At 45.5% G+C, this 25,367-nt stretch overlaps 1 protein-coding gene across 8 annotated transcripts in view; it reads right to left on the bottom strand.

Moving 5' to 3' along the window:
- Positions 1–25,367, bottom strand: part of DOCK10 (dedicator of cytokinesis 10) — a 270,916-nt gene that overhangs the window by 206,510 nt on the left and 39,039 nt on the right. For 2 of the 8 annotated variants that reach the window (XM_058703011.1, XM_058703020.1), the window contains exon 1: positions 4,208–4,771. The exons of 3 other annotated variants lie outside the window; for them this stretch is intronic. In XM_058703011.1, coding sequence (XP_058558994.1) covers positions 4,208–4,369 — 162 coding nt within the window. In that variant the 5' untranslated portion in view covers positions 4,370–4,771. Of the gene's footprint in view, positions 1–4,207; positions 4,775–25,367 lie in introns of those variants that run through there. 3 more of the 8 variants (XM_058703088.1, XM_058703029.1, XM_058703026.1) reach the window with 3 other exon arrangements.

The following is a 25,367-nucleotide window of genomic DNA, read 5'->3' as shown; positions in this document are numbered from 1 at the left end:
AGCCTCCTGAAGAATATCAACATTCACCACCTTGTATTTATCGTAGTAGCTTTCTCCATCCTTAACTTACACCATTTCAATGAAAAGTTAAGTAGGCAACTTTATCAACGGGGCTTTTCATATCAGCCAATTACGTAAAAACTTCAAAGGGTCAACAATACTTATGTTCGGTGTTTAGGCTTTTATGAAGGGAATTGAGCTGGGCACCCCTGGGGCATGAATAGGTTCCTATCTATATGGGGTTCCCCCATCTGCCAGTGAGATAAGAAAAATATATGAAAGTAAATAAGTACGAGTTCAATACAGAAAACAAGAAAAAGAGATCACTTATTCAGTTGTCAACCATTTCATTGGTATCCACACTGTGTCTGGCATTATTATCTACTCTGTAGACGGTTCCTCAGAACTCAGACTTGTATATCCCATTTCCAATTTGTAATCTCCACGTATAGATAGACCTAACAGACATTTCAAACTTAACATGTCTTACGGTGAACTTCCATTATCATGCCAGATCTTCTCCTATAGTCTTCCCCACCTGAATGACAACTCCGTCTTCTGGCTGTTAAGGCTAAACGAAACAAACAAACCAGGACCGAAACCAAATGACCGCACATTCACACTCATCCCTGAGTCCTCTCCTTCTCTCACACTTCAGGCTGAACTTGAAAGCAAGCCCTATTGGCCCTACTTTGAAATCCTAAGAATCCATCCACTTCTCGCAACCTCGACAACTACCATTCAGCTCTGTTGCTGGACCGCTGCAAAGCTTGACGATTAGTGGTGTCCCTGCTTCCGCTCTGGCCCCACTGCAGCCGTGGATCCTGCTACTCACCTGTGCCAGGGCCTCCGGGTTAGTGGGCTTATCGTTAAAAGAGCACTTTCTGTCCCCCAGGCACTGATCTAAGCTCTTTGCAAGTATTACTGAATTCTCACAATAACTTTACATGGTAGGTGCCATTACTGTCTGTGTCTTACTAGTGAAAAAATGAAGGCACAGGGAGGACAAGTCATTTGTCATGGTCATACAGCTGGTAAGTCACAGAGACAGGACTCAGACCCTGACATTTTGGCTCCACAGCTCAGGATTTTGACTTTCTGTGCCTGCTCCCTTCAATGCCTTCCTTACTCTTGAGAAAAGCTTTCTCTCCGTCTTCATGATGGCCTTTGTGACCTGTCCCCCATTACCTCCGTGACCTCACCTGCTACTCCTTTCTCTTTGACTTGCTTGGCCACAATGGCCTCCTCACTCTTTCTCAAACGCCCTTGGCCTTTCCCCATATTACAGACTTTCACCCCGGCTGGTTCTTCCACCTGAGACACTTCCCCACAGAGAGGTGGCATGATTCATTCCCTCACCTCCTCTGGGTCTTTCCCCAAATGTCACTTTTTTCCGGTACTGAACATGCCCCTTATTGAACATCTTTCTAATATATCTAGACACGATTCTAAGCACTTAACATCCGTTTTACTTTATCAAACCCTCACAACAGCTCTGCGTTGATGACACTATTATCGTCATCTTACAGGTGAGAAAAAGAGGCATCGAAATGTCAAACAGTGCGGGGAAGGTCACATGGCTGATAAGTGATAAATCAAGATTTCAACCCAGGGGCTCTGGCACGAGAGTTTGTGATTTCTCTCTCTTTCTCTCTCTCTCTCTCTCTCCTTTCTCCCCACCCCTCTCTCAAACACACACACACACACACACACACACACACACACACACAGTATCAATATACAAATTTGGTGACTAAAAGGTGATGGAAAAGTGAGAGAGAAAAAAAAAATCAGGTTGTTCAGAAGCTTAGAGCCAAAGTGAGAAAATGATTAGAAAGAAACTGATTAGAGAAAATGATTAGAAAGAAGGACGTGAGGTACAGAGGTGTAGATGATCAGTTTCCAGAGCTGTGTGTTTCTGGGTGTCCATCCATGGGGCTCTTCCATCCGAAGCACCTGGAGGTGTTGACTAAAAATACAGATGCCCAGGCTGTACCCCACACCTTCTTATATAGAGCCTTTGGGTCCAGGCGCCCAAGGATTGACTCACACACAATTCCTAGGTGACTTTAAAACACATTAAAGCTTTTGAGCTACTATCTTGAAAGATGCGGAATCGTTTCATTGACTTAAATTTGTACACTAAACATCACAATGCTCATATGGCATTTCCATAACGACAAGACTTGGAAAATACACTATCAATGTAAAACTTGGCAACTTAGGACGGGGATCTTTGATGAGTTTGTTCATAGGTGGATTCCAAATGCCTGGAACAGCGGCTGGCCCATGGTGGGCCACCAATAAATAGCTGTTGAATGCATGAATGTGGAGTGGCCCATAGGAAACTCTCAGGATGCACAGTGATTCTGTCTGTGCATATTTAACCCGGAGTGGTCCAAGATTTCCATCAGTCTTCTCATAAAACTGAGTTTTATCATTATCTCCTCTAGAGGTTATGAACAGAGTGGAAATTATACTGGCTTTTGTAATCCTTGATCTAAATGTGACTTCAGGCTCTGGAATGTGGCAGCTGTGTGATATGAACAAGATATGCAACCGTTCTGAAGCCCTGTTTCCTTCACCAGTAAATTCATCATCACTCTATTTAATGTCCATAATGATATCATATAAAGGAGTAGAAACCTTGAAACAATAAGACATTGTTATTGATTTTTCTTTTGCAAATTTCCACCTGCTAAATTTTATAGTATAAGTGGTAACATTGGGGGTGGGGAGGCTGTTAAATGATCGAGACGGCATGAGCAGAACACATAACTATAGAATGCTAACATCATAAACAAGAGTTAAACTTGGGGGGGACATGTCTCAGTCCCTTTAAAACCTAATTTGTGAAAAACTTACGGGAATAATAAGTATGAAATTATTCCTAACTAGCATTTCCTCCTAGAGAAAACCATAGCACAACAGTTCAAGAACAGGATTGCTTTTTTATTTTATTTTTAAAAAAATGTTTTTAAGTGTGTATTTATTTTTGAGAGAGAGAGAGAGAGAGAGAGAGAGAGAGAGAGAGAGAAGGTATGAGCGAGCAGGGCAAAGGCAGAGAGAGAGAGAGCAGAATCTGGACACAGAATCCAAAGCAGGCTCCAAGCTCTGAGTTGTCAAGCACAGAGCCTGATGTGGGGCTTGAACCCAAAGACCGCGAGATCGTGACCTGAGCTGAAGGCAGACACCTCCCCGACTGAGACACCCAGGTTCCCCCCACCCCCCAGCATTGCCTTTTAAACACTTAATATCAGTTTGTGGAAGAAGTTGGCATAGAACGGTATAGCTCAGTACTCTGTCCCTCAGAGTCGCAGGCCAAACCAAATGACTTTCATCTCAAAACTTTTAGTGTAACAGGTGGTTTTCATTCATTATTTACCACATCCTTGAAATCTGAACGTTAAAATCTAAGAGGAAAAAAGTCGATTGTGCTGAAGGTACGCAATGCCTCCCCAATTTTTGAAACTTTAGCACGCCTACCACCATCCTAACGTGGGATTTCAGTGACTAAGCAGATCTCTCACTGCACCTCAAGTCAGGAAAGATGCCACCCTCCACTTTATTCTTCCTGACAAAACAGGTGTACAAATAAGGGAGTGACACTGTCTATTGTAACTAAAGCACAGACAGACGTGTGCCAGAAACAGCTTTTCAATGAAAATGCCATGCATTCTACCAAATCCTCAGAAACTTCACTCTGATTTTGCGCCTAAGTTCAGCATTTTCTAAAGCCCTTTGTGTTGCAGAGTCAGAAACAAAAAGTCTAAATACCTCGAAGGCAGACATCTAAACCCCCCCACAGCTACACAACCTGATTGGTGGCATGCGATCCGAAACTGCGTTTGGGGCTCTTCTTTCAAACTAGAGTTGCAAAATCAAATCCACTGAATTAAACCAGACTCCGCAAGTTTTCTCGTTCTCTCTGCACAAAAGTGAGTAACAGCATACACAATGTGAGGCGGGGGAGCATGTCTAACAGACCGATACACTGCGCATTTCGGGGCAGATCTAAGAGAAAGAAAACCAGCTCTGAATGATAGAAATCCTTTGAAAGATTTCCCCCCACATGGCAAAGCACAGGAGTAAACCCTAGGTCGCACACTCCTTTATCTAAAGCCGAACAGCCCAAACCCTAAATTGCAACCTCCTTTCTGTGATAACAGTTCAATCAACTCCGGCTCCTTTGCCACAAGTACCATACCATGATAATGAGGGTTCTGGGTCTACTCATCTCGTCCTCGCTCTCCAGAGGCACAGTCTCGTGGGATGGTTCCTCTTGGCGTCGTCTACAAATGTGTGGACAGCTCCTCTGGACCACAGAGCGGAAAGCCTGAAGCAGAACAATGCTGGCCGTGCAGCCCATAGCTGCATCGTGGAGCCTACAAAGTAACTTCTATGTTGATGCTATGTTGGAAAAACAGTGGCTCCTTGTCCCTGAAAGCAGCCTACACTGCAGCTGCAGCCAGCTGACTCTCCAATCGCTTTCTTGAGCTCTGATCATCTGATCACCGCCAAATAGCTTGGATGCAGAGATGGGAAAGATTTGATCCACTGAAACTGAATGCACTCAGGAATATCAGAGCGTTTCGCCCCGAGAGTTCTTTCTCAATTCATCTCGAGAACGTGCTTCCTGCTCGTTGCAACGATTCTCTTCGATTCTAGTTTCAGAGGTCTGAATAAACACATCACTTCCACCCAGACACTCGAATAAATAACTCTCTTTCAACCAAACGACTGGAAATCTAACTCCGCACTGACATTTTCCCAAGGCAAATGAGTGTCACATAAAGAGTGAAAATGATTGCTCTCTTTTTCAGCGTAAACACTTGGGGAAGGATATTTTGCTAGACACCTCACGAAGTGATTGGGGTGTTACTTTTTATAGCCCTTAAGTTCCAGACATGAAATGGGCTCATCCGAAACGTGGAGCCGCTGAATCAGAACGATTTATCAGAAGCATGCGCGCCTTAACCAAACCCACATGAGTGACACCAGTGTTCCCCCTGCGATTTCCTTTCAATGGTAGGGTTGTTCTGTTCCCACACATGCAGTTCTGCAGCCTAATACATTTTTATATTTATATAGGCGGCTCGTGGGGCTGAAAATATCTCTATTACTGAGGTCACTCGGCGAGCTCTGCCAAGTGACCTCTTAGAAAAAGCAGCTGTAAAGCATTTTCACATCCTATCAATAAGCGTTCAAGGCTTCAGGAAGGACGTTGAGGTCTTCGGTAGTTAAGAGTCTAGTATTCCCTGGCTCCTGGGAGCCTAGTCACTTAGGAGGGGACCGAAGAGATGCTTAGAAATCACGTGACCTGCTTGGAATGGCTTCAAGATCTAATGGTACACTGTAAGAGAATAGCACAACAAGGGATGCTTGCACTAAAAATATCTCACAGCAAATGGATTTTGCTTACAAACGAGGAGAGTATGAAATCCCCAGTAGGATTTGCAATGTCGGGATCTTTTCTGTCAAGCTAATCCTTCCCGTGTAACTCTCAGGGATTCAAAGGAAAAATGTTTTCTTTGGTTTCTGGGCTCCTGAGTGCACAGGGTGCTGCAGGACGTGTGAAGGCAGGTTGGTTTTGCTCCGAGGTGTGGCCACTCCAGCTCTGGGGAAGTTGCTCTCCCAGGAGCGTCTAGCACGCGGCTCAATTAGGCATTAATTGCTCCGTAATCTGTCACAACACAGCATTATTTAATTGGTACGTTTGCCAGAGAAGTAAAACATTTTTTTTTTTTTTTTCTTCTAAGAGGTACGGGCTGCCAGTAGTTTTTCATGTCCCTCTGTTTTGAGCAAACATATTTTAGTGCTGCTGGAAAAAGAAGAAAAAAATGCTAATGATGCTGGCAAGTCCCCTAACCCCTCCAGACCTTTGTCAGAGTGCCCGGGTGCTAATCTAAACCATTTTTACTGCAAACAACTGGGGCATTTACTGAAGACAGGCTGCAGTTTAACCTATCTGGCTTGTATGCATTGAAAAAAAACTGCCATCGGGGCCCCTGGGTGGCTCAGTCGGTTGAGCGTCCGGCTTCGGCTCAGGTCACGATCTCGCGGTCCGTGAGTTCGAGCCCCACGTCGGGCTCCACGCTGACGGCTCAGAGCCTGGAGCCTGCTTCGGATTCTGTGTCTCCCTCTCTCCCTGCCCCTCCCCTGCTCACACTCTGTCTCTCTCTCTCTCTCTCTCTCTCAAAAATAAACATTAAAAAATTAAAAGAGAGAAAGAAAAAAATGTATATGTAAATGGTGTCCACGGGAGGCAAAGCATGGCTCGAGCTTCCATGATTGTGAAGGTGTCACTTCGAGTATGATTGCTCCTCCGGGGCTCTTTGGGGACCCCACCCACCCACTCCCATGCATGACAAGGTGCTCTCCAGCTGTTCCCTTAGGTTCTGGTTATCTGCTCATGAATGAACAGCAAGGCTCTTGCTGGAGGCACTGAATCACGACACCAGCTCTGGCTGGCAATGGGAGTGGGACCCCTTGCCATACCCCATGGGCTTGGCAGGGAAGAGGACGTCGCCATCCCAGACTCCCATCTAGGCACCTCTCTCTCAATCCGGCTCACCTCTGGGGTGGCTTTTGGAGTCAGATGTTTTGGCAGATGTCAAAGTCTTTGGGGAAACAAATGAGATGCTTTCTAGCTATTAGAGTCCTGTCTTCATTGATCCCCTTTGTTGCCTCTGAGGGACTCACCCCTATTATTGATGGGCTGCTGTGGGACTGTCAATCTTCCCTCTCTTGATTTCTCTTTCAACTTCCATCATCAAGGAAAGACAATCTCCGAAAATTAGTTTCTTGGGAATTCAATATATACTACAGTTACCCAGGGGACACGAGACCATGAGGACAACCAAGGATCACGGTTAGACATTTAGCCCGGCGTTTTCTTCTGAAAAAGTGTCAAATGTGTAGCAAAGTTGCCAGAAAGGAGTTGGATTCTGAGGTCCAAGTTTTACATAGTAAGTTAAGTTTGGGGTGGGGAAGAGATAAAAATCAACCTGAAGAGACTGGACACTTTCCCTCCTCGTAGTTAGCGTACATGTTATGTTACACAGAGGAAAGGAAATATTTAAAAATGAGGTAAAAGCCCTTCCCAGGTATCTGCTATTTTCATTTGAAGTATTAATAAGACAAATTATTAATTTGGCTTTCAAGCATCAAATGTGCGTGGCCTCACTACTCAATGACATTTGGAGACTCTCTCTGGTCTTGTCTGCCTCTTCTCCTAGCTAGGTTTTACTTTACGACTCACTAAGATGTTTATTAAATGTAAAATGATAAAAATAAGGTTTTTCACCTATAGTAAGGTTTTGTCATAGATTAGGAAATAATGTCACTAACGTTTGTAAGACTAAATTTTCCAAAGAAGTGTTGGAAACTAGGTTTTGTTCTGAGTTATTTTTTTTAATTTTTTTTAATGTTTATTTTATTATTTTTGAGACAGAGAGAGACAGAGCATGAATGGGGGAGGGGCAGAGAGAGAGGGAGACACAGAATCGGAAGCAGGCTCCAGGCTCTGAGGCATCAGCCCAGAGCCCGACGCGGGGCTCGAACTCACGGACCGCGAGATCGTGACCTGAGCCGAAGTCGGACGCTTAACCGACTGAGCCACCCAGGCACCCCCTGAGTTATTTTTTTAATAAATAGTTTTAATGTTTATTGTTGAGAGAGAGAGAGAGAGAGAGAGAGACAGACAGACAGACAGACAGACATAGTGCGATTAGGGAAGGGGCAGAGAGAGAGACACACACACACACACACAGAATTTGAAGCAGGCTCCAGGCTCTGAGCTGTCAGCACAGAGCCTGATGCAGGGCTCGAAGTCATGAACCGCGGGATCATGACCTGAGCTGAAGTCAGACACTTAGCCAACTGAGCCACCCAGGTGCCCCTATAATATTATTTTATGTATGTATTCATTCACTCGGCACTTATGAAATCTTAAATGCAGGTATAGTGAAAACCCTTCTTGCTTCGAGGCAGGGATGGCCGTGTTGTGTAGATAAGAAGTAGCCTTAGCGTAGACAGGCAGCGGAAAGAAGAGGGAAGGTGCAATCATGGAAAAGGTGAGGGATACCTGACAGTCAAATGTAGGAAGAAAACGTAAAGAGTTTTGGAGAGTGAACAGTGTGTGTGTGTGTGTGTGTGTGTGTGTGTGTGTGTGTGTAGAGAGAGAGAAACAAAATGAAGAAAAAACAAAGGCGCAGAAGTAAAAACATCTCCAAAACATCCATGAACACTAGGCTCGCATCTCTTTAAAAAGTCCGGACAAATGAATTTCATTTTTAGTGTTGTTTTCTAAAATGTTTTGGACTAAGAATCATTTGACTCTAGGTGTGGATGTCTCTGCCATTGGAATAAAACGTCCAAGGATCTTTTTACCATGGGAAAGGAAAATCCATATTTAACTTAACTAAATGATGCTTATTGAAAGTGCTGGACTTTCCCAGCTTGGTTAAATTACGCAAGAGTTGGATGTCTAAACGTATCTCGAGATGCAGACCAGGTTGGATTGGACTGTGCCTCGGCACTATGGAGGTGAAGTGCATGTTCTTTTCCACCCATAAGACCTGTACATGTGCCCCCAGGCCTCTGAGTCTCCTCATGCTCAGTGATAAATCTACTTGGAACGAGTGAGGTTTTCTGCCATCTTCCTGTGTCAAGTTCACTGAAAGCTCTTGCCGATCATGACATGTTATCTCATAAAAGCCAACATAAGCTCAGATGAAAATGCTTTAACTGAGAAACAAAGAACTTGCTTATGTGCTTCTTGGATGCCCCCGACACGACCTCACCTTCTGTTTAACCTGCTGCGACTTGCCGGGCACTATTTCAAGAGGCGAACAGGGCCATGACTAGAACTCACTTATGAAAAGAAATGTATGGTTGAGATTTTGACAGAAGGCCTTGCCTAGAACGACCATATTCCACCAATGAATCATCATCTCCCCAGAGAAAGATTCTCAACTCCTCGCCCGAGGAGTTATATTAACTTCACCTTTATGCCTGCATCCAGACACAAAGGTTCAGAAGCCACTTGGGAACCTGCTTCTCACTGGACTTGCCTGGCCCAGGCCAGCAGAACATGGTTTCCGCCATATTTCGAGTCCGGATGGCCTGACTTCAAATTCAAGATGGTGGATGAAGTATGCTTGTGTCCTTCCCTTCTTCCCCAAATCCAAGTGAAATGTCAACAAAGCAGTATGAGAGGGAGGATATTGATTACAAGAGTGAGAAAAAGGCAGGGGACAGGGGGACACTTTCAGTAGAGGAGAGTTTTCTGGAAGTATTTCTGAAAGATTCAAAGTGAATGGGATCATATTGATCAATAATCAAAGATGGAGGATTAGCAACAACTTACACAGCAGAAGGAGGCCACGGGAAGAGAGGCTAATGTTCTCGGCAAAAACCCAAGAGGGGCTCTGAGCTGGAGGAAAGTAGGCACCGGATGTGAGTGAGGAGTAGTGAAACCCTGTCCCACCCATGCCCAGCCCAGACACAACACTGGAGCACCGGACCGCAGCCCTCTGGAGAAGGCACGTGTTCCCAGAAGACCCAGCATAGGTGTCAGCACTTCTGAGAAACACCCTCATTACATTGGCCTTGGCAGGTGGAGGTGGGCTTGCCTTCAGCCTGCCTGGCTGGTCCACACACCCTGAAATAAAGAGTGCAGCTGGTATCCCCGTTACCTAAAAGCTCATCCGTCAGTGGTCTGTCTGATGGAGTGAAGCAGGGGACCTTAAATGATCTTCCTCCCCTGCCCCCAGAGCCAGAAGGTCGGGCACTGTGGCCACCCAAACGAAGCAGATCCCCCCCCCCTTTTTTTAAAAATATGTATTCATTTTTGAGAGAGGGAGGGAGAGAGAGCGCGCATGTCGGGGAGATGGGGGCAGAGAGAGAGGATGACAGAGGATCCGAAGCGGGCTCTGCACTGACAGCAGGGAGCCCGACGTGGGGCTCAGACTCACAAACTGTGAGATCGTGACCTGAGATGAACCAACTGAGCCCCCAGGCGCCCCGAAGTCGATCTCTTTTCATATTTGGGTTAACAGCGTTCACAGTGAGCGACATGCTTCCAGTCTAACCGTCATCCTGGAGGCAGCTCGGTCGGAGAGGCAGCCAACGGAGTGCCGCGGGAAGGCCCGCGATGAGCTTTGGAGTCAGGCTTCTGCTGCCATCCAGGCTCTGCCCCGTATAAGCTGTGTGCTTTTGAGCAAGCTGCTTAACCTCTCTGGGCCTCCACAGGTATCCACTGTAAAATGAAGATAATCCTTTACACTTCCACTTACTGGAGCAATACAGAGCCTGACCCATAGGCTTGGTCTTCTCCCTCTCGGCCTCCGGGCTCAGCTTAAACGTGCCACTGCCTTGGAGAAGCCTCCCCGGCCCGGCCTTGCCTCACAGCCCTGAACCTCACTCCTTACCACTGCATCCCGGGGGAGGCTTTCCTAACACACAAGCTGAGCTTACATTCTGACGGATTTAATTTTTATGTGACGTCTTCCCCTGTCCGTAAGAACCGGGACTGTGCTTATTACATGGTTCACTCTATGCCCGGTGCCTACCATGAAGTGAGTAATAATCATGACGCTAATGATACTAATCATAAAGCAAGCCCTTCCATAGCATTTATTATGGGCCAGGCAGGGTTCTAAATAATATTTAGGTGTATTGTTTTATTTACCCCTCACTCTACAAGGCAGGGCTCTGATCATCCCCATGTTATGGCTGAGGAAACTGGGGCACAGAGAAGTTCAGTGACTTGCTCATCGACTCACAGCTAGTGAGCGGCAGGACTAGAATTTGAAGTTAGCCAGTCTGGCTCCAGAGTCTGAACTTTTAACCAATCCAAATGTCACATCTGCCCCAAATAACACTTGTGTCTTCCAAAGGTGGACAAAAACAGAAAAATCTTTAGCACGCAGCAGGGTATAGTGAGGCAACCCTGGAAAATCCGCTTCAAGAACCGTTATGTCTTTCACAGGAAAATGCGTGATGTTTCTTTGGATGACACTTTTAGAAAGTAGCCAGCAGTTTTAAAAGATTGCTTTGGGGTGATACTTTGCATTGCATTTTGATGGGGATTTAAAACTTTTTTTTTTTTTTTTTTTTTTTGATGAAGAGGAGAGAGAGAGCTGAACAGGGGAGAGGGACAGAGGAAGAGAGACAGAATCCCAAGCAGGCTCCATGTTCAATGCAGAGCCCAATGCGGGGCTTGATCCCACAATCTTGGGATCATGACCTGAGCCCAAATCACGAGTGGGATGCTTAACTTACTGAGCCACACGGGCGCCCCTCCCTTTTTTTTACAGAGAGAGAGAAAGAGAGGGAGGGGGAGAAACATTTTATATGTAATGAATTTGATAAAAATTTTAAAATGTATTTACTGTGTATTGTGTTCATTGGCAGAAATGACTCATCTATCCGAATTGGCCGTAGGAGCCTATAGCTGGGATACAGAAAAATGACTGGGTCCCTTTGTAATGTCTTGGTACAACATCTGCCCTTACGCGACAGAAGGTACTGGTTAGCATCGCGATGTCCCCCCAGAAAATGCTACTTTAGGTCCAACAAGAGTGAAGCCATCACCCCAGCATATCCTTTGTGCCAGAACATGTCAAAGAGGAAGGCGGTGGTGGTTCATTCTCGAGTCCGTTGGAGGCCGACCGCGTGGAGGCGTCACCGTGGTGGCACCAAGAAGCCGGTGTTCTGGGCTAGCGGTGAGAATTGGGGGTGCCTGACAAGCTGGTGGGAGTACGTCTGCTTCACATCTCTGCTGCACCTTCCCCACCACCAGGGGTAATCTGTGCAGAGTCGTGGAAAGAGCCCGGAGGCCAAGGCAGGGGACAGAAAGCCCCATGTGCTACGTAGGCTGTAGCACACCCTTTACATGGGAACTCGGGGACTCGTGGAAGGAGTGAATCAATCAACAGGTGATAAAAATCGACTCCCCCCACTTCCCCCCCCCTCCTCCTCCTCATCATCATCATCATCAAGGTCCGAGTCCTGTTGGGCTTCTCTGTAAATTTTCCAGAGGCTCACCAATTGTTCCCAAGTGAAAATGACCCCAAAGGAGGAGACCTCCCCACGCCCCCCAGACTAAAGTACAGATGTACCCCACCCAGACTGAGGAAAACCAGGTCACAGATTTGACCATTTTCCAGGGCAGGGGTCCGTGAGACTCTCTTAACTTCTATCATTTCCAGATGGGTAAGTCCCATTAAATACAGGAACTCAAATGGCCAGTAGGGAGTTAATCGGTGCTTTCTTAGCTAAAAAGTGGAAAACACAAGCCAAGGATGTGATTCTCCCTGAGCCCGGCTGCCCTTTATCCGCTTGTACCTCTGCTCTCCTGGTGCTCCTTCTTTCTACTCAAGAGCTTGGGGCCCAAGTCTATTTCAGTGGTAACTCATGACCTGTTTTTCCCACATCCGTGATTTGCAGGGTTCTCTTCTTTCAGCGTCTGTCTCTTCATTTCCACTTAGTTACACTGGCCTCCTCTTTACAGGCATCCTTGCCACCTGCTGACATTTATTGAATTGTACAATTAATCACTTTGGAAACAAGCGCACGGTTCTTCCACTTTAAAAACCCAGGTGCTGTTGCCAAGCCCTTCTTCACCCTCACTTTCCTAACTTTGGCACAGATGCGGCTCAAAGCAGATTGCTCTGTCGTGGGTACATTTGGATGCGTCAGAAAATCATCCTTCGGTGCTAAGGTAGCTTCCCCATCAGCAGCTTTCTGCAGACTGCGTGTATAATTTCAATGTCCCATTAATATCATACCCGACATTTTGCGGGCTTCTAGGTTTGACTGAACTCTTCTTGGGTCAGAGTAAACCGTTCTCATCTTCAATAGAAGGCCGTAATAGTGCAGCAGTTAGGCAAAGGCTCAGGGAGCAGCCTGCCAAGTTCAGATCCCCGTTGAGCCACTTACTACCTTTGTGACTTCAGGCAAAATGATAAGCCTCGGTTTTCTCATCTGTTGAATGGATGAGTATTCATGAGGATCCAATGCCCGTGGCGGTGCTTGCACAGTAAGAGACACATGGTGAGTATTCAGTACATGTCAGTTATCAGTACAAAATAAAAGGTTTACAGACGTTGCTTGCTTTTTCCCCCCCTTTCTACAAATCATATTTAAAAAAAAAAATCTCTGGATGCTTTCTTGCTCAGGGACACACAATGTTCTCTGGGTGATGGAGGAACGGGGGTGTTGTGTATGCCTCCTCTGTGCTTTGAAGTTAGCTCCCATGGTAACTTGAGACAATTTCCATAACCCCTTCTGTGTCCTCTCCCATGAGTAAACAGCTTTGAAATAATAGAATAATACCTCACTTACTCAGAGGCCATTCATTTTACAACCTTAACTTTTCTCATCACAGCCAATTCCGGAGAAGCAACAAGAAAAGACTCACAGAGCCAGAAAGAGATGCACCCGATTCATTAATCCACGATGCTTATGGGAGCAGCTTGGCGAAGGGCTCTTCATACATTCGCCACGTACAACCACGTTACGCAGGATTCTAGAGAGATTGCTGAACAAAACTTGCGGTGGCCTTTGACCAGAAGCAATATAATTCTGACCTGCCCTGGCCCAGTGGGAATAGGGAGTAGCCACTTAGAGCTGGAAGGATGCCCCTGCTGAAGTCAGGAGTACAGACAGCTGTCTGACTTCTCCAAAGGACTGTGATAGACTCAGCCTTTAAATCGGCCCACCAAGTGTCAGTCACCAGATGGGGTGGGGGGCTTGTATCCGGGACAGGAATGAGGGCATGCTATTCTAGTCTGGTTTCTAGAAAGTGATTCAGAGCAAAGAACATGAGCTCTGGAGCTACGAGGATGGAGTCTGAATTGTCTGAGCCTTTGTCTTCTCAGCTGTACAATGGGAGTAAGATGACCTCTTCTGCAAAGTTATTATAACAAAAGACACTATGTATAAAATACCTGCATAAATGGTATCTCATCATTCTTTTGTCACTATTACTGATACAACTATTATGTTCATTATCATTGTTATTCTAAGAAAGTGCCAAAGAGGGTAAGTAACAGTCCCACAAATCAAGGCTTAAGGTTAACACAGTCACATGTAAACAAAGTAACTCAAACAGAGAAGAGAGCCTTGGTGCTAGAATGAAATGGCAAGGTCAAGAGAGAGGTGAGACAGGAAGTATCATTGGCTCTTCTTTTTATTTTTTAACTTTTTTTTAATGTTTATTTATTTTTGAGAGACAGAGACAGAGCATGAGTAGGGGAGGGGCAGAGAGAGAGAGAGGGAGACACAGAATCCGAAGCAGGCTCCAGGCTCTGAGCTGTCAGCACAGAGCCCGACACGGGATTTGAACCCACGAACCGTGAGATCGTGACCTGAGCCGAAGTCGGACGCTTAACTGACTGAGCCACCCAGGCGCCCCTTATTGGCTCTTTTTTTTATCAGCCAAGGAGTCTTGGGTTGATGGTTGGGCCAGATTAACTTGAAGGTATGAGCCCCCCACAAAAGGAAGGGAGGGGCTCATGAAAGACAGTCTGACAAAACGAAAGAGAAGAAACCAATGTCCACAATATCTGGGGCAAACCATGTTGGGGGCCATAATACCATAAAGGATGTAAATTGCACGGTGTTCACACTCAGACAATAATGAGCGATCACAGGCATGGTGCTGGTGCCTCAAGGAAACATCAAATTATGTCCAGTGGCCACCATTTCAGACAGAAGAGGAACCTGTGAAATATTTCAGGGACCCTTCGACTGACCACTTTCCATTTTGACAAGTTTCTGATTAAACGGGGTAAACTAAGTTCCCTTCAAAAGTTAACTGTATGAAAAATAGTCTCAGCTGAGGCTGAATAAATGAGCCATTAACTGTACATTCGGTACTTGTTCTGTTTTATTTTCTATGCTCATTTTTTTCCCCTTTGAATTGTGGCAGGAATTAGCCACCCACACCCTAAGCATTCCAAGTTAAATCTAGTTTACAATAATCACGAACTGTTCTCCAAACATGAAAATGTCAGTGTTTTAAGTCATTTGCAAACGTGCCTCCCAAGTCAGTTGGAAGGATGAAAAGGGCTCTGTCAACCTGAGTGAATCCCAATTCTACAATCTTTGCCAGGACCCCGGGGAATGGCCCAACATATCATTTTAGGGTCGCTACACAGCACCCAGCTCAGAGCTTTGAAAGAAAGGAGGACAAAGCAAGGTTTAAACCCAGCAGGAGTAGGAGGAGCAGGGCTATAGTCAAAGGATTAACTTGATAAGATAATGTTCAGCTTTTATTTAAACCCTAAACTGCAGGATGTGGATTCTTAAAGTTTGCGTTCCTCTTATCTCCCGTCTCTGCTCCCGACAGAGGAACAAGGCACGGTGGTTCAGCAAGAGGACTCGTCTAATCCACATTCCAGCCCCATTTGGGGGGAGAGGGGGAAGCAGTGGCTGGAGTTGGCGCTCTGATGCTAATTGTGACTCCAGGCAAATCTGATCACCTTTCTCACTGTGGATCTGAGTGTACCTGTCCATAAAATTAGAGAGTTAGAACGGACGATCCCAGGCTTCTTCTAGGTCTAGGGTCCAACAGCTTTATCTACCCACAAGATTCAGAGAGAAGAATAACTGATGTCCGGACTTCGGAATGGAGGGGGAGACAGGAAGACTTGTTGCTGATATATACCACATTCCCCCTGACCAGTGTTTTTTAAAAGGCTATACTGGACATCCTAAGCAGTGCTGAAAAAGAGGTAGGAGTGCTCTGAAGAGCTAGAAGGACAAAGAAAATATTAGAAATGAGGCAGTAGAAGGAAGTTCAGCCAAATGCATTTCCTTTCCCTGGAGATCAAGTCATTGCCAAAGAAGCCAGGAGGACTTTAACCTGTAGGCTCCCTGCCCTGATCCAGCCGATTGACAGAATCGTCACCCCAGTGAGCTCTACTGGGTACAAAGCAAGGCTTTCTGGAGGAGGAGCAGATTGATGGGAAGGTAACAACAGGGTCCTTTGGTATTTCTTCACAGGTATGATCATTCTGCTGTGCCACAGACCCGAATTTGCCATTACCTGGATTTGTGACGCAGAGCAAATGACCTTTTTTTTTTTTTTTAATTTTTTTCTAATGTTTATTTACTTTTGAGAGAGAGAGACAGAGTGCGAGTAGGAGAGGGGCAGAGAGAGAAGAAGACGCAGAATTCAAAGCAGGCTCCAGGCTCTGAGCTGTCAGCACAGAGCCTGACGCGGGGCTTGAACTCACAGACCACGAGATCATGACCTGAGCCAAAGTCAGAGCCACTCAGGCACCCCAGCAAATGACCTTTTGGGCTTTGTTTCCATTTCAGTGAAAGCAGATGATAGGAATTTATTCCTACCTTATACAATGGTGGGATAAATGAAATAATATGAACAAAACACTGAACACTCTTCCTGGGGACATAGGAAGGCCCCAATAAATAGAAAAGCTCTATTGTTGATAAGCTCAACGCAGGGACTTCCATAGTTGACGATTATATACCAAGAGAGCCAAATGTCCCTTTCACTGTTGGGTGGCATTAGCAGTCATGGAAAGACAGAAAACGTCCTTTAGAAAAAGAAATCTCTGAGCTCCCAGCATTTTAGAACAGAAGAATGCGAGACAGAATACAGGATGTTCATGTTTACCCTTTAGGCAAAGTATTGTCATCCTGTTTTCTATTTAAGAGCAGAAAGGGACAGGAGGGGAACTCATATTTCGTGAGGAAAGGAACTGAATTCTGACTACAGAGCATAACCCTCCCTCCCCTTACCCCACTCTGACCCCCACACAACAAGGACACCCGAGACCTGCCCTTCACCAAAGGACAGGCTACTAATGTCCCATCAGCCTGTGGCCGGCTTCCTGCCAGTCTAGACTGGTTCCTTACCCGGAGCAGGAAGTAGCCCAGCTACTGGGCTGAGCTTCTGGTCACAAAGCTGCTCCTGCATGGAGATTTTTCTCAGGGCTGCAGGATTACACGGGCTGAGATCCCAGCCATCGTGTTGGTATTGCCTCTCCTTTGATAAGTTCTTAAGCCTGGCCGTACATGAAATTTCCCAAATTCAACTTCATGTGCCCTTAGATATTTAGAAATATTGGTGTGATCAGGTGGGCTTTTGTTTTGTTTTTTGAGAGACAGAGAGTGGGGGAGGAGCAGAGGGCGAGGGAGAGAGAAAATCTTAAGCAGATTCCACACTCAGCATGGAGCCAGATGTGGGGCTCAATCCCACAATCCTGGGATCGTGCCCTGAGCCAAAATCAAAAGTCAGATGCTTAACCAACTAAGCCACCCAGGCGCCCCTTAGTGTAATCTTAGTAAAGGTCTAATTCTTAAATATGGAGAACAAACAGAGGGTTCCTGGAGGGACTGTGGGAGGGGGGGATGGGCTAAATGGGTAAGGGGCATTAAGGAATCTACCCCTGAAATCATTGTTGCACTAGACGCTAACTAACTTGGATGTAAATTAACATAAATTAAATTTAATTTAATTTAAAAAATAAATAAAGGTCTAATTCCTACTCAACAGAGGGATGAAAAGAAGCTATTTCCTATGAACATACTTTTATAGTACTTTTAAAGTACAAATGATTACTACTGTAATCTGTGAATAAGGATACTGACATTTCAGATCACTTTATAATTCATTTACTATATAAAATTTACTTATTTACTTATTAAAGTTTATTGATTTCGAAAGAGAGAGAGAGAGCCCGTGCACACGCATGAGCAGGAGAGGGGCAGATAGAGAATCCCAAGCAAGCTCTGCATGGTCAGCACAGAGCTCGACGTGGGGCTCAATCCAAGGAACTGCGAGATCAAGACGTGAGCCAAAACCAAGAGTCAGATGCTTAACTGACTGAGCCATCCAGGCACCATTATAAAATTTATTTTTAAAAGAAGTGCTCATCAATTTATATTACGGCTGCCTTTGTAGGAGCTAATGATGATAAAACCCAGACAGACTCTTAACCATGGAGAACAGACTGATAGTTAACCAGAAGGAGGTAGGTGGGGAGATGGGGGATAAGGCAGGCACTTGTTGTGATGAACCTTGGGTGTTATACGGAAGTGTTGAATCACTACATTGTACACCCGAAACTAATAAGACGCTGTGTGTTAACCGACTGGAATTGCAATACAAACTTTTTTTTTTTTTTTTTTTTTTTTTTTAAATTTTGGCTTTTTTTTTTTTTTTTTTTTTGGGACAGAGAGAGACAGAGCATGAACGGGGGAGGGGCAGAGAGAGAGGGAGACACAGAATCGGAAACAGGCTCCAGGCTCCGAGCCATCAGCCCAGAGCCTGACGCGGGGCTCGAACTCACGGACCGCGAGATCGTGACCTGGCTGAAGTCGGACGCCTAACCGACTGCGCCACCCAGGCGCCCCCTACAAACTTTTAAAAAAGCGCACATCTCCTATGTCAACTGCTGTTCTGGAACGCTGCTACAAGGCGAGATCACCCGGCATGGATATACAGCCATGGCTTCAGATTACTACTTATTTCTATTTAAAGACTGATCTACACACTTTCGACAAACTCTGGACAAGACGGTGTACAATCAGGGGGGAGTGGTTTCATGCTACTTTTAGTTATGAGAGGACATGCATATTGATACATTGATGAAGAAAGCGCGGCTCACCGTGAATGTCCGTAGAATCCCTGTTTTCGAGATGTGAAAAGTAACCATGGCTACATTTTGGACTTTTTTGCGTTGTTTGGTTTTCTTGTTAGTTTTTTGTTTTTTGTTTTTTTTTTTTTTTTTTTGAGAACAAGGTGTTGCATCAGCTTGAAGGTTTTAAAACACGTGTTGCTGACACTCTTGGCCCTAAACTTGCTTTAGCACGAAAAGGACACTATTGATTCTCCCAACCTCAATTTTTACAACAACCAAGTCTGTTGATATACTAGATAGACTTGTACCTGGCATAGTTGGTCCGAGGCATTTCAGCCAGTTGCATAATCAATACCATTTGCTTTGCTGGAATCGATTGCGGGATAATTTGAATCAACTGGTAGGTTGTCCAAAGTAAGAGGGGTAGGCCATGACTTGGCTTAACTATTTATTTTTTTTAATAAAAATCCTGTGCAAGTCTTTCGCACCTAACTGCCCACATCTTCCATTTCTATTTTTTTTAATTTTTTTTTAACGTTTATTTATTTTTGAGACAGAGAGAGACAGAACATGAACAGGGGAGGGGCAGAGAGAGAGGGAGACAGAGAATCTGAAACGGGCTCCAGGCTCTGAGCTTTCAGCACAGAGCCCGACGCGGGGCTCGAACTCACGGACCGTGAGATCATGACCTGAGCTGAAGTCGGACGCTTAACTGACTGAGCCACCCAGGCACCCCCACATCTTCCATTTCTAAAAATAAATTTCTCTTACGTCTCCCATCCACTTAAGCCAGCACCTCACCTCCCTCTCTATTACAGCCCCATGTGGTGAAAGTTCACCCTCTGTCTGGTCTCCAATCAGGCACCGTAGGACCTGATGGCCACTGGGGGTGGGGAAGGGGTGAGAGAGGATAAGCTACTGAAATATATCAGAAATATCAGAACTAAATTAGTAGTAGAAATGAATCCTTAAAGGTCAGGCGTCCATTAAAACTTCCAAGGGACTAGTAAACATGAATCCAGACACAGCGATTTACATGCTGGCAAAGCAGGGTTTGACACCTGTGTCCCAGTCCTGGCTCAGCCATGCATCAGCCGTGTGACAATGGAGAAGGGATCTAACTTCTCCGTGTCTTTTGTATAAGCCGAGGAAAGAAAGTGTAGCAATAGTTAGGGTGATCATATAACCCACTGTCCAAATCAGGGTCCTTTGAAAGTGAAAGGGGGTGTTACTACTAATTATGCTAAGACTACGGTCATAAACAGGGACCACGCACAGACAAAATGGGGTACGTGGTCATTTGTGTAATATTTTCTAACGTATAGAAATATTTTCTAGCGTGAAACTCAAAGAAGCCAAGCCATGCGAAATTAATTACTCAAGGGTTGGGCATCCAGGGTGTCAGTTAGCAGTGTGAGTGGGGCTGAGAGTCAAGGGATCCAATGTGAACAACACAAAAATAAGCAGCACTGAGCAGCTTTCAAAGTTGGCTCTGCACGGAGGTCGGTTGGCTTGCATTTCATTTCAGGATGGGAGGGGTTGCAGGCCCCAGACATCAGGGGAGGTATGGAGGTGACTTTCCAGCACGGATGGGGTGCAGCAAGCAGAAGCAGATTAAGATCAGCATGCACTCCTGGAGAGAAGCTGGAGCGAGGGACAAAACGGGATCTGAAGCTTCGCTGGCCACACCGACTTCGGATCTGGGGGGAAAGGGAAGGAAGAGAAGAGAAAGGGAGGGAAGGGGAGGGAAGGGGAAAGGAGGGGGAGGGAGGGGAGGGAAGGGAAGTGGATGGCAGGGGAGGGGAGGGGAAGGGAAGGAAGGGAAGGGAAGGGGAGTTCCACCTCAGTGTTCATATGACCACCCATGAACTTGGTCTGCCCTATAGCTGGGGTCCCTAAAACCTCACCTCTAGCTTCCAAATCTCCTCCATCCCCCAAATGCCTAGGTCCACACTTCCTTCTAGATATTTTGCTCCCCACTAATCCAACATTGCCTTTGGGCTTTGTTTCTGAATCGGCTCTGCCTTGCAACGGTCCTAGTGCTTTGAATTGCTGCACCATTTATCTCTGCTGCCTCCTTTTTCATTACATTACCGCCCATGTGCAACAGGAACGCAAGCACGAGCACAGGTCACATGCACCTGCTGATGGAGGACGGGGTCAGAGAGCAGCCTGTGTTGGGATTTTCCATGCGACCCAGTGCCTGATGCCAGAGGCGGCTGCTCTCAGGAACGGTGAGCCTAAGACTTGAAGCCCAGAGCTTCCAGCAAGCCAAGGAGGACCGAGGGGAAGCTGGAAAGAGACTCAATTGTAGACGTGCCACGGAGTCCATAGCTACAGGGAGGATTAGATCGGAAGACAGATTCCCAGAGGGAAGACGGGCGTCCAAAAGAGAGAGAAGAACCCAAAGGGACTCCAGAAGGGTGAGCAGGATGTGAGCGTGCAGGCATGGGACATGGTCAACATTCTGTAAACAAGCACATGTCGCTCCAGCTGTCTCCTGTGTTTTCCCCAATGCGGATTCCAAAAGCTGTGAAGTTCCGCACCCTCAGAACTCCCGGGCACTCATGAACACACTCCCCTGTTGCAATTCCTCTCGTCACCCCCACCGCCTGCCCGATGCTACTTCTCGCCGCTTTCCATCTCAGGGTATCCAAGAGCCAGATAGAGATGCCCCCCGCCCCCCCCAATGGCAATCTATGTATGTTAGAGTTCTGCCGACTGTCAGTTTTCCATGTATTTTCTTAACATGTGCCTCTTTTACTGTGTGTCTGAGTCAGCATGAGCGGATGAATAAAAATGAATGAATAAGTAGCAAACCAACTTACTAAAGTGATTCAGAAGCATCTGGCTTTTCTTGGCTTAGCACCTTGGTGTTGTTTGTATTATTGTCCTTTTTAAATATTTACTCAACATCCTCCTCACCCCCTCTGGTGTCAGAGGCAAAGGGGAGCTTCCCCTTCATCAGATCGCCGCTTCCAGGCTCTTGCTTTCTGGATGGTTCCTCTCCCCTCCCCTGGCTCCTTCTCCTCAGCAGCATAAAAGCTTCTTCCACGTATTAAATAAACAAACAAGAATAAAACCTCCCTCAGCTCTGGAATCTCTATGGCTACAGCACTCTCTCTCGCCTTCCCTTCCAGGCAAACAACTGGAAAGAATCATCTAAAGACCTTATTTCTCTCCTTCCTCTTCTCCCATTTGCTCTTGACCCAGGGCAATCTACTGCTGAAACTTGCTTCACTGAACTCACTCCCCCAAAGGGTCACCAGTCAGTCCTCTGACACGGGTTTTGTAAGGAACAGAGATGGCCTAAGTCTCTCGATGAATTTTGTTCTCTTACAAACGTGTTGCTCTTGGCATTTCATTCATGGTATGAAATTCTTTGCGAAAACCTTCCTCAGGGTGGCTTCAGCATGGTGAGTTTCCTGAAGCCACAAAAGTTATGTCCTATCATTTGTAATAAAGCACTGGGATCACTCAGGTCACACGCGCACACATGCACGCGTGCACGCACACCCACGCGCGCACACACACACACACACACACACAATGATTAGCTTTTCGTGCATGGTTGCTGTGCTTTCTAATGGTCTGTGTGGCTGGTTTCTAAAAACACAAGGAAAAAATCGTGACCTCTGAGGAGCTCCTAGTGTCTGGAGATATGTACTCTGTTCATTACAGTCATTAATGGAATTGTGCTTTCCGCGTGTGGAGGATCAAACCGTAAGTGATTTAAACGTTTTTTTTTTTTTTTTTTTTTTTTTTTTATTTATTTTTGGGACAGAGAGAGACAGAGCATGAACGGGGGAGGGGCAGAGAGAGAGGGAGACACAGAATCGGAAACAGGCTCCAGGCTCCGAGCCATCAGCCCAGAGCCTGATGCGGGGCTCGAACTCACGGACCGCGAGATCGTGACCTGGCTGAAGTCGGACGCTCAACCGACTGCGCCACCCAGGCGCCCCAAACCGTAAGTGATTTAAAACAGAGGAAGAAACAGTCCACATCTTCTCCCCTCTCTCTTTCTTCTTTTTCTTTATTGTACGGTAAGACCCTTAACATGAGATCTACCCTTTAAATAGATTTTTAAATGTACCTTGAGGTATGGTCTGTAGGCACGATGTTGTTCAGTGCATGTCTAGAAGTTACTCATCTTGCAGAACTGAAACTATACCCACTGATCAATGACTCTCCCTCTTCTCCTCCCCTGTGTACTTTCTTTTAAGTGACTTATTTTTTTTTTTTTAGAACAACCTGTTCACTTTTACACCGTATTAAGGACTTCCGGTACACACCTCGTGGCAAGGAAAAACGCTAATCCCCCCAAGAGGCCAACAGAATTTCAACACGTTCCCAAGGCCTTGAGGGCGTCTTTGCCAACAGTAGGGAAGGACGAAGGGATTGCGAATGGAGACGCCATGAGACACCCATGGCTTCCGTGTCTTTCCTCCGGAAAATAAAAAAAAGATGCCAACGCAGGGCTGTGGCTATTACTGGAAAGAAGATCGATCACTAGAAATTGTTGTGTTACTTTGGCATTGAAGGAGTTAACCTACCAAAAAGATGTTTCGGGTCAACAGTGGGCAGCCAAGTAATATTACGGGCAGTGATATCTTATCAGTATTTTAAAGTTATTGGCTTTACAGGGATTGTAGAAGTAAGAGGGGAAATAATGGTAATTGACTCAGCAGTCTCTCACAGTGATGTGTATTTACCAACAAGTATGAAGGAAGCAATAAGTAGATGCCAGACGCTTTGGCAAGTCATGGGTGGGGCTTCCAGAGGCTTGCAACAGTAGACAATAGGGTTTCTACAACACAGTTGTATTCAAAGTCAATGGCAGGACAGACAGAGGCAGTTAACTTGGCCAGGGAAGTTAGTTATGGTTCCTCAGAGGCTGAAGTCTTTGAGTTGTGTCGTGAAGGATGAATAAACGACACTTGGGAGGTAAAGTGAGGAAAAGTGTTTCGAACATAAAAACCAATGTCCCTCATGAAGGCATCCCACTTCTGGATGCCACATCTGGAGGCAGATGTCACTTCTCTGCTAAATGTTGAAATCTCTAAATACAGGTACCTTGTTTTATTGCACTTCGCAGATAGTGTTTTGTTTTGTTTTGTTTACAAACTGAAGGTTTGTAGCAACCTTGCATTGAGCAAGTCAACTGGTGCCATTTTTCCAACAGCATTTGTTCCCGTCTCTGTGTCACATTCTGGTAATTGTTGCGATATTGCAAACTTTTTCATTATTGTATTTGTTATGGTGATCTGCGATCAAGTGATTAACAGCCTGCCGGAAGCTTGGATGATGGTTAGCATTTTTTAGCAGTTAGGTTTTTTTTTTTACATAAGGTATATACACTGTGTTGTTTTTTTTTTAAATACACAATGCTATTGTGTTCTTAATAGACTACAGTTTAGTGTAAGCATAACTTTTATATGCACTGGAGACCAAAATATTCATTCGACTTGCTTTACTGCCGTATTCACTTTACTGCAGGGGTCTGGAACCAAACCCACATGGTCTCTGAGATATGCCTGCGTAAGTGTCGCCCCCTGGTGTCCACTGTGAAAAGAGGCCTCGAGTGCGAACCCTCATTCATCGTCTTTGCCAGATTGTTTTATAAAAGTAACCAAACCGTCATCCTCGGTGTTATTCAATCATCGCATCATGTATCCAAGTTTTTGTTCCTGAACGGCACGGTGAATAAGAGGAAGCACAGACCAAGACCTACAATAACAACCGTATGAGTCTTTCTCAGTGAGTTCACACGAAGTGAACCTGCTTCTTCTTAGATGACAGACAATAAAGAGAATTATTTCCATTCATTTCTTTGGCCTTAAAGGCTGAGATCTGTCTACCATTCAGGTTTCTTTAACTTACGAGTATAACGGGATACAGGAAGTGTTTTAGTGACTAGTTACCACAGTACGTGAATAGCCAGACCAGCCAGTCTCAAAGGAAAGAAACAGTAGATGAAATCTCATTACGCACCCCTCCCAGAATGGGCCTGTGGTATCGTTAGATGCTCAGTGCACACCACATAAGTGGTATGAACCGTATCAGTGTGGCCTGCCCTGGTGTGGACAAGTGAGAACGAAAAATTAGAGAAAATGATAAGTGCCATCTCTAAGAACGGAAAGGAATTTCAGAAGGTTACAGGCTTGAGTTAGAGTTTACGGCACACCTACCACCTCAGGAGGGTTTGAATTCCCCCTGGTGGGAGGTAGCAGGCCTTTATTTTACCGATTCACCAGGATACGGATCGTAGGAACAGAACTACCCCCTGGGCAGTGCAACTTTCTCAAGTACAATCAGAGAAAAGACCCACAGTCCTGAAATTATGCTTCGCTGATGTTGTTGACTTCGGGTTGAATCAAATAAGCGTTTCGTTCAAGAATGGCACGTCTAAAGCAGAGAAAAACATTTTCGTAGCTGTTAGTTTCCAGGGAAGGTTTTCTCTAATAAGAGTCCTTTTTCCAAATTCTATGGACCGGACTTCTTGGTATATCATTAGCATCTTTCATCCCTAATGGCCTTCGTTGTCTATGAAACTACCAAAAATATCATCCCTTTAAAATTCTGTAATATGCACTTATTCTGATAAAATAAGGTCAGTGATTCCCAAGCCACTTGGGGGAGAGAAACCGTGTTGTGTTGCATGAACTGCTCAAAGGCCACGGAAGTCTCACTTATACTGTTGCTTCAGGTCTAATGATAATAAAAGCCACTGTTAAGTTCAGTCAGGTC

This window comes from Neofelis nebulosa, chromosome 2 (genome assembly GCF_028018385.1).
Source record: "Neofelis nebulosa isolate mNeoNeb1 chromosome 2, mNeoNeb1.pri, whole genome shotgun sequence".
Lineage (NCBI taxonomy): Eukaryota > Metazoa > Chordata > Mammalia > Carnivora > Felidae > Neofelis > Neofelis nebulosa.
The sequence above is the reverse complement of the archived record's forward strand: the minus strand, read 5'-3'. Positions and strand labels throughout refer to the sequence as shown.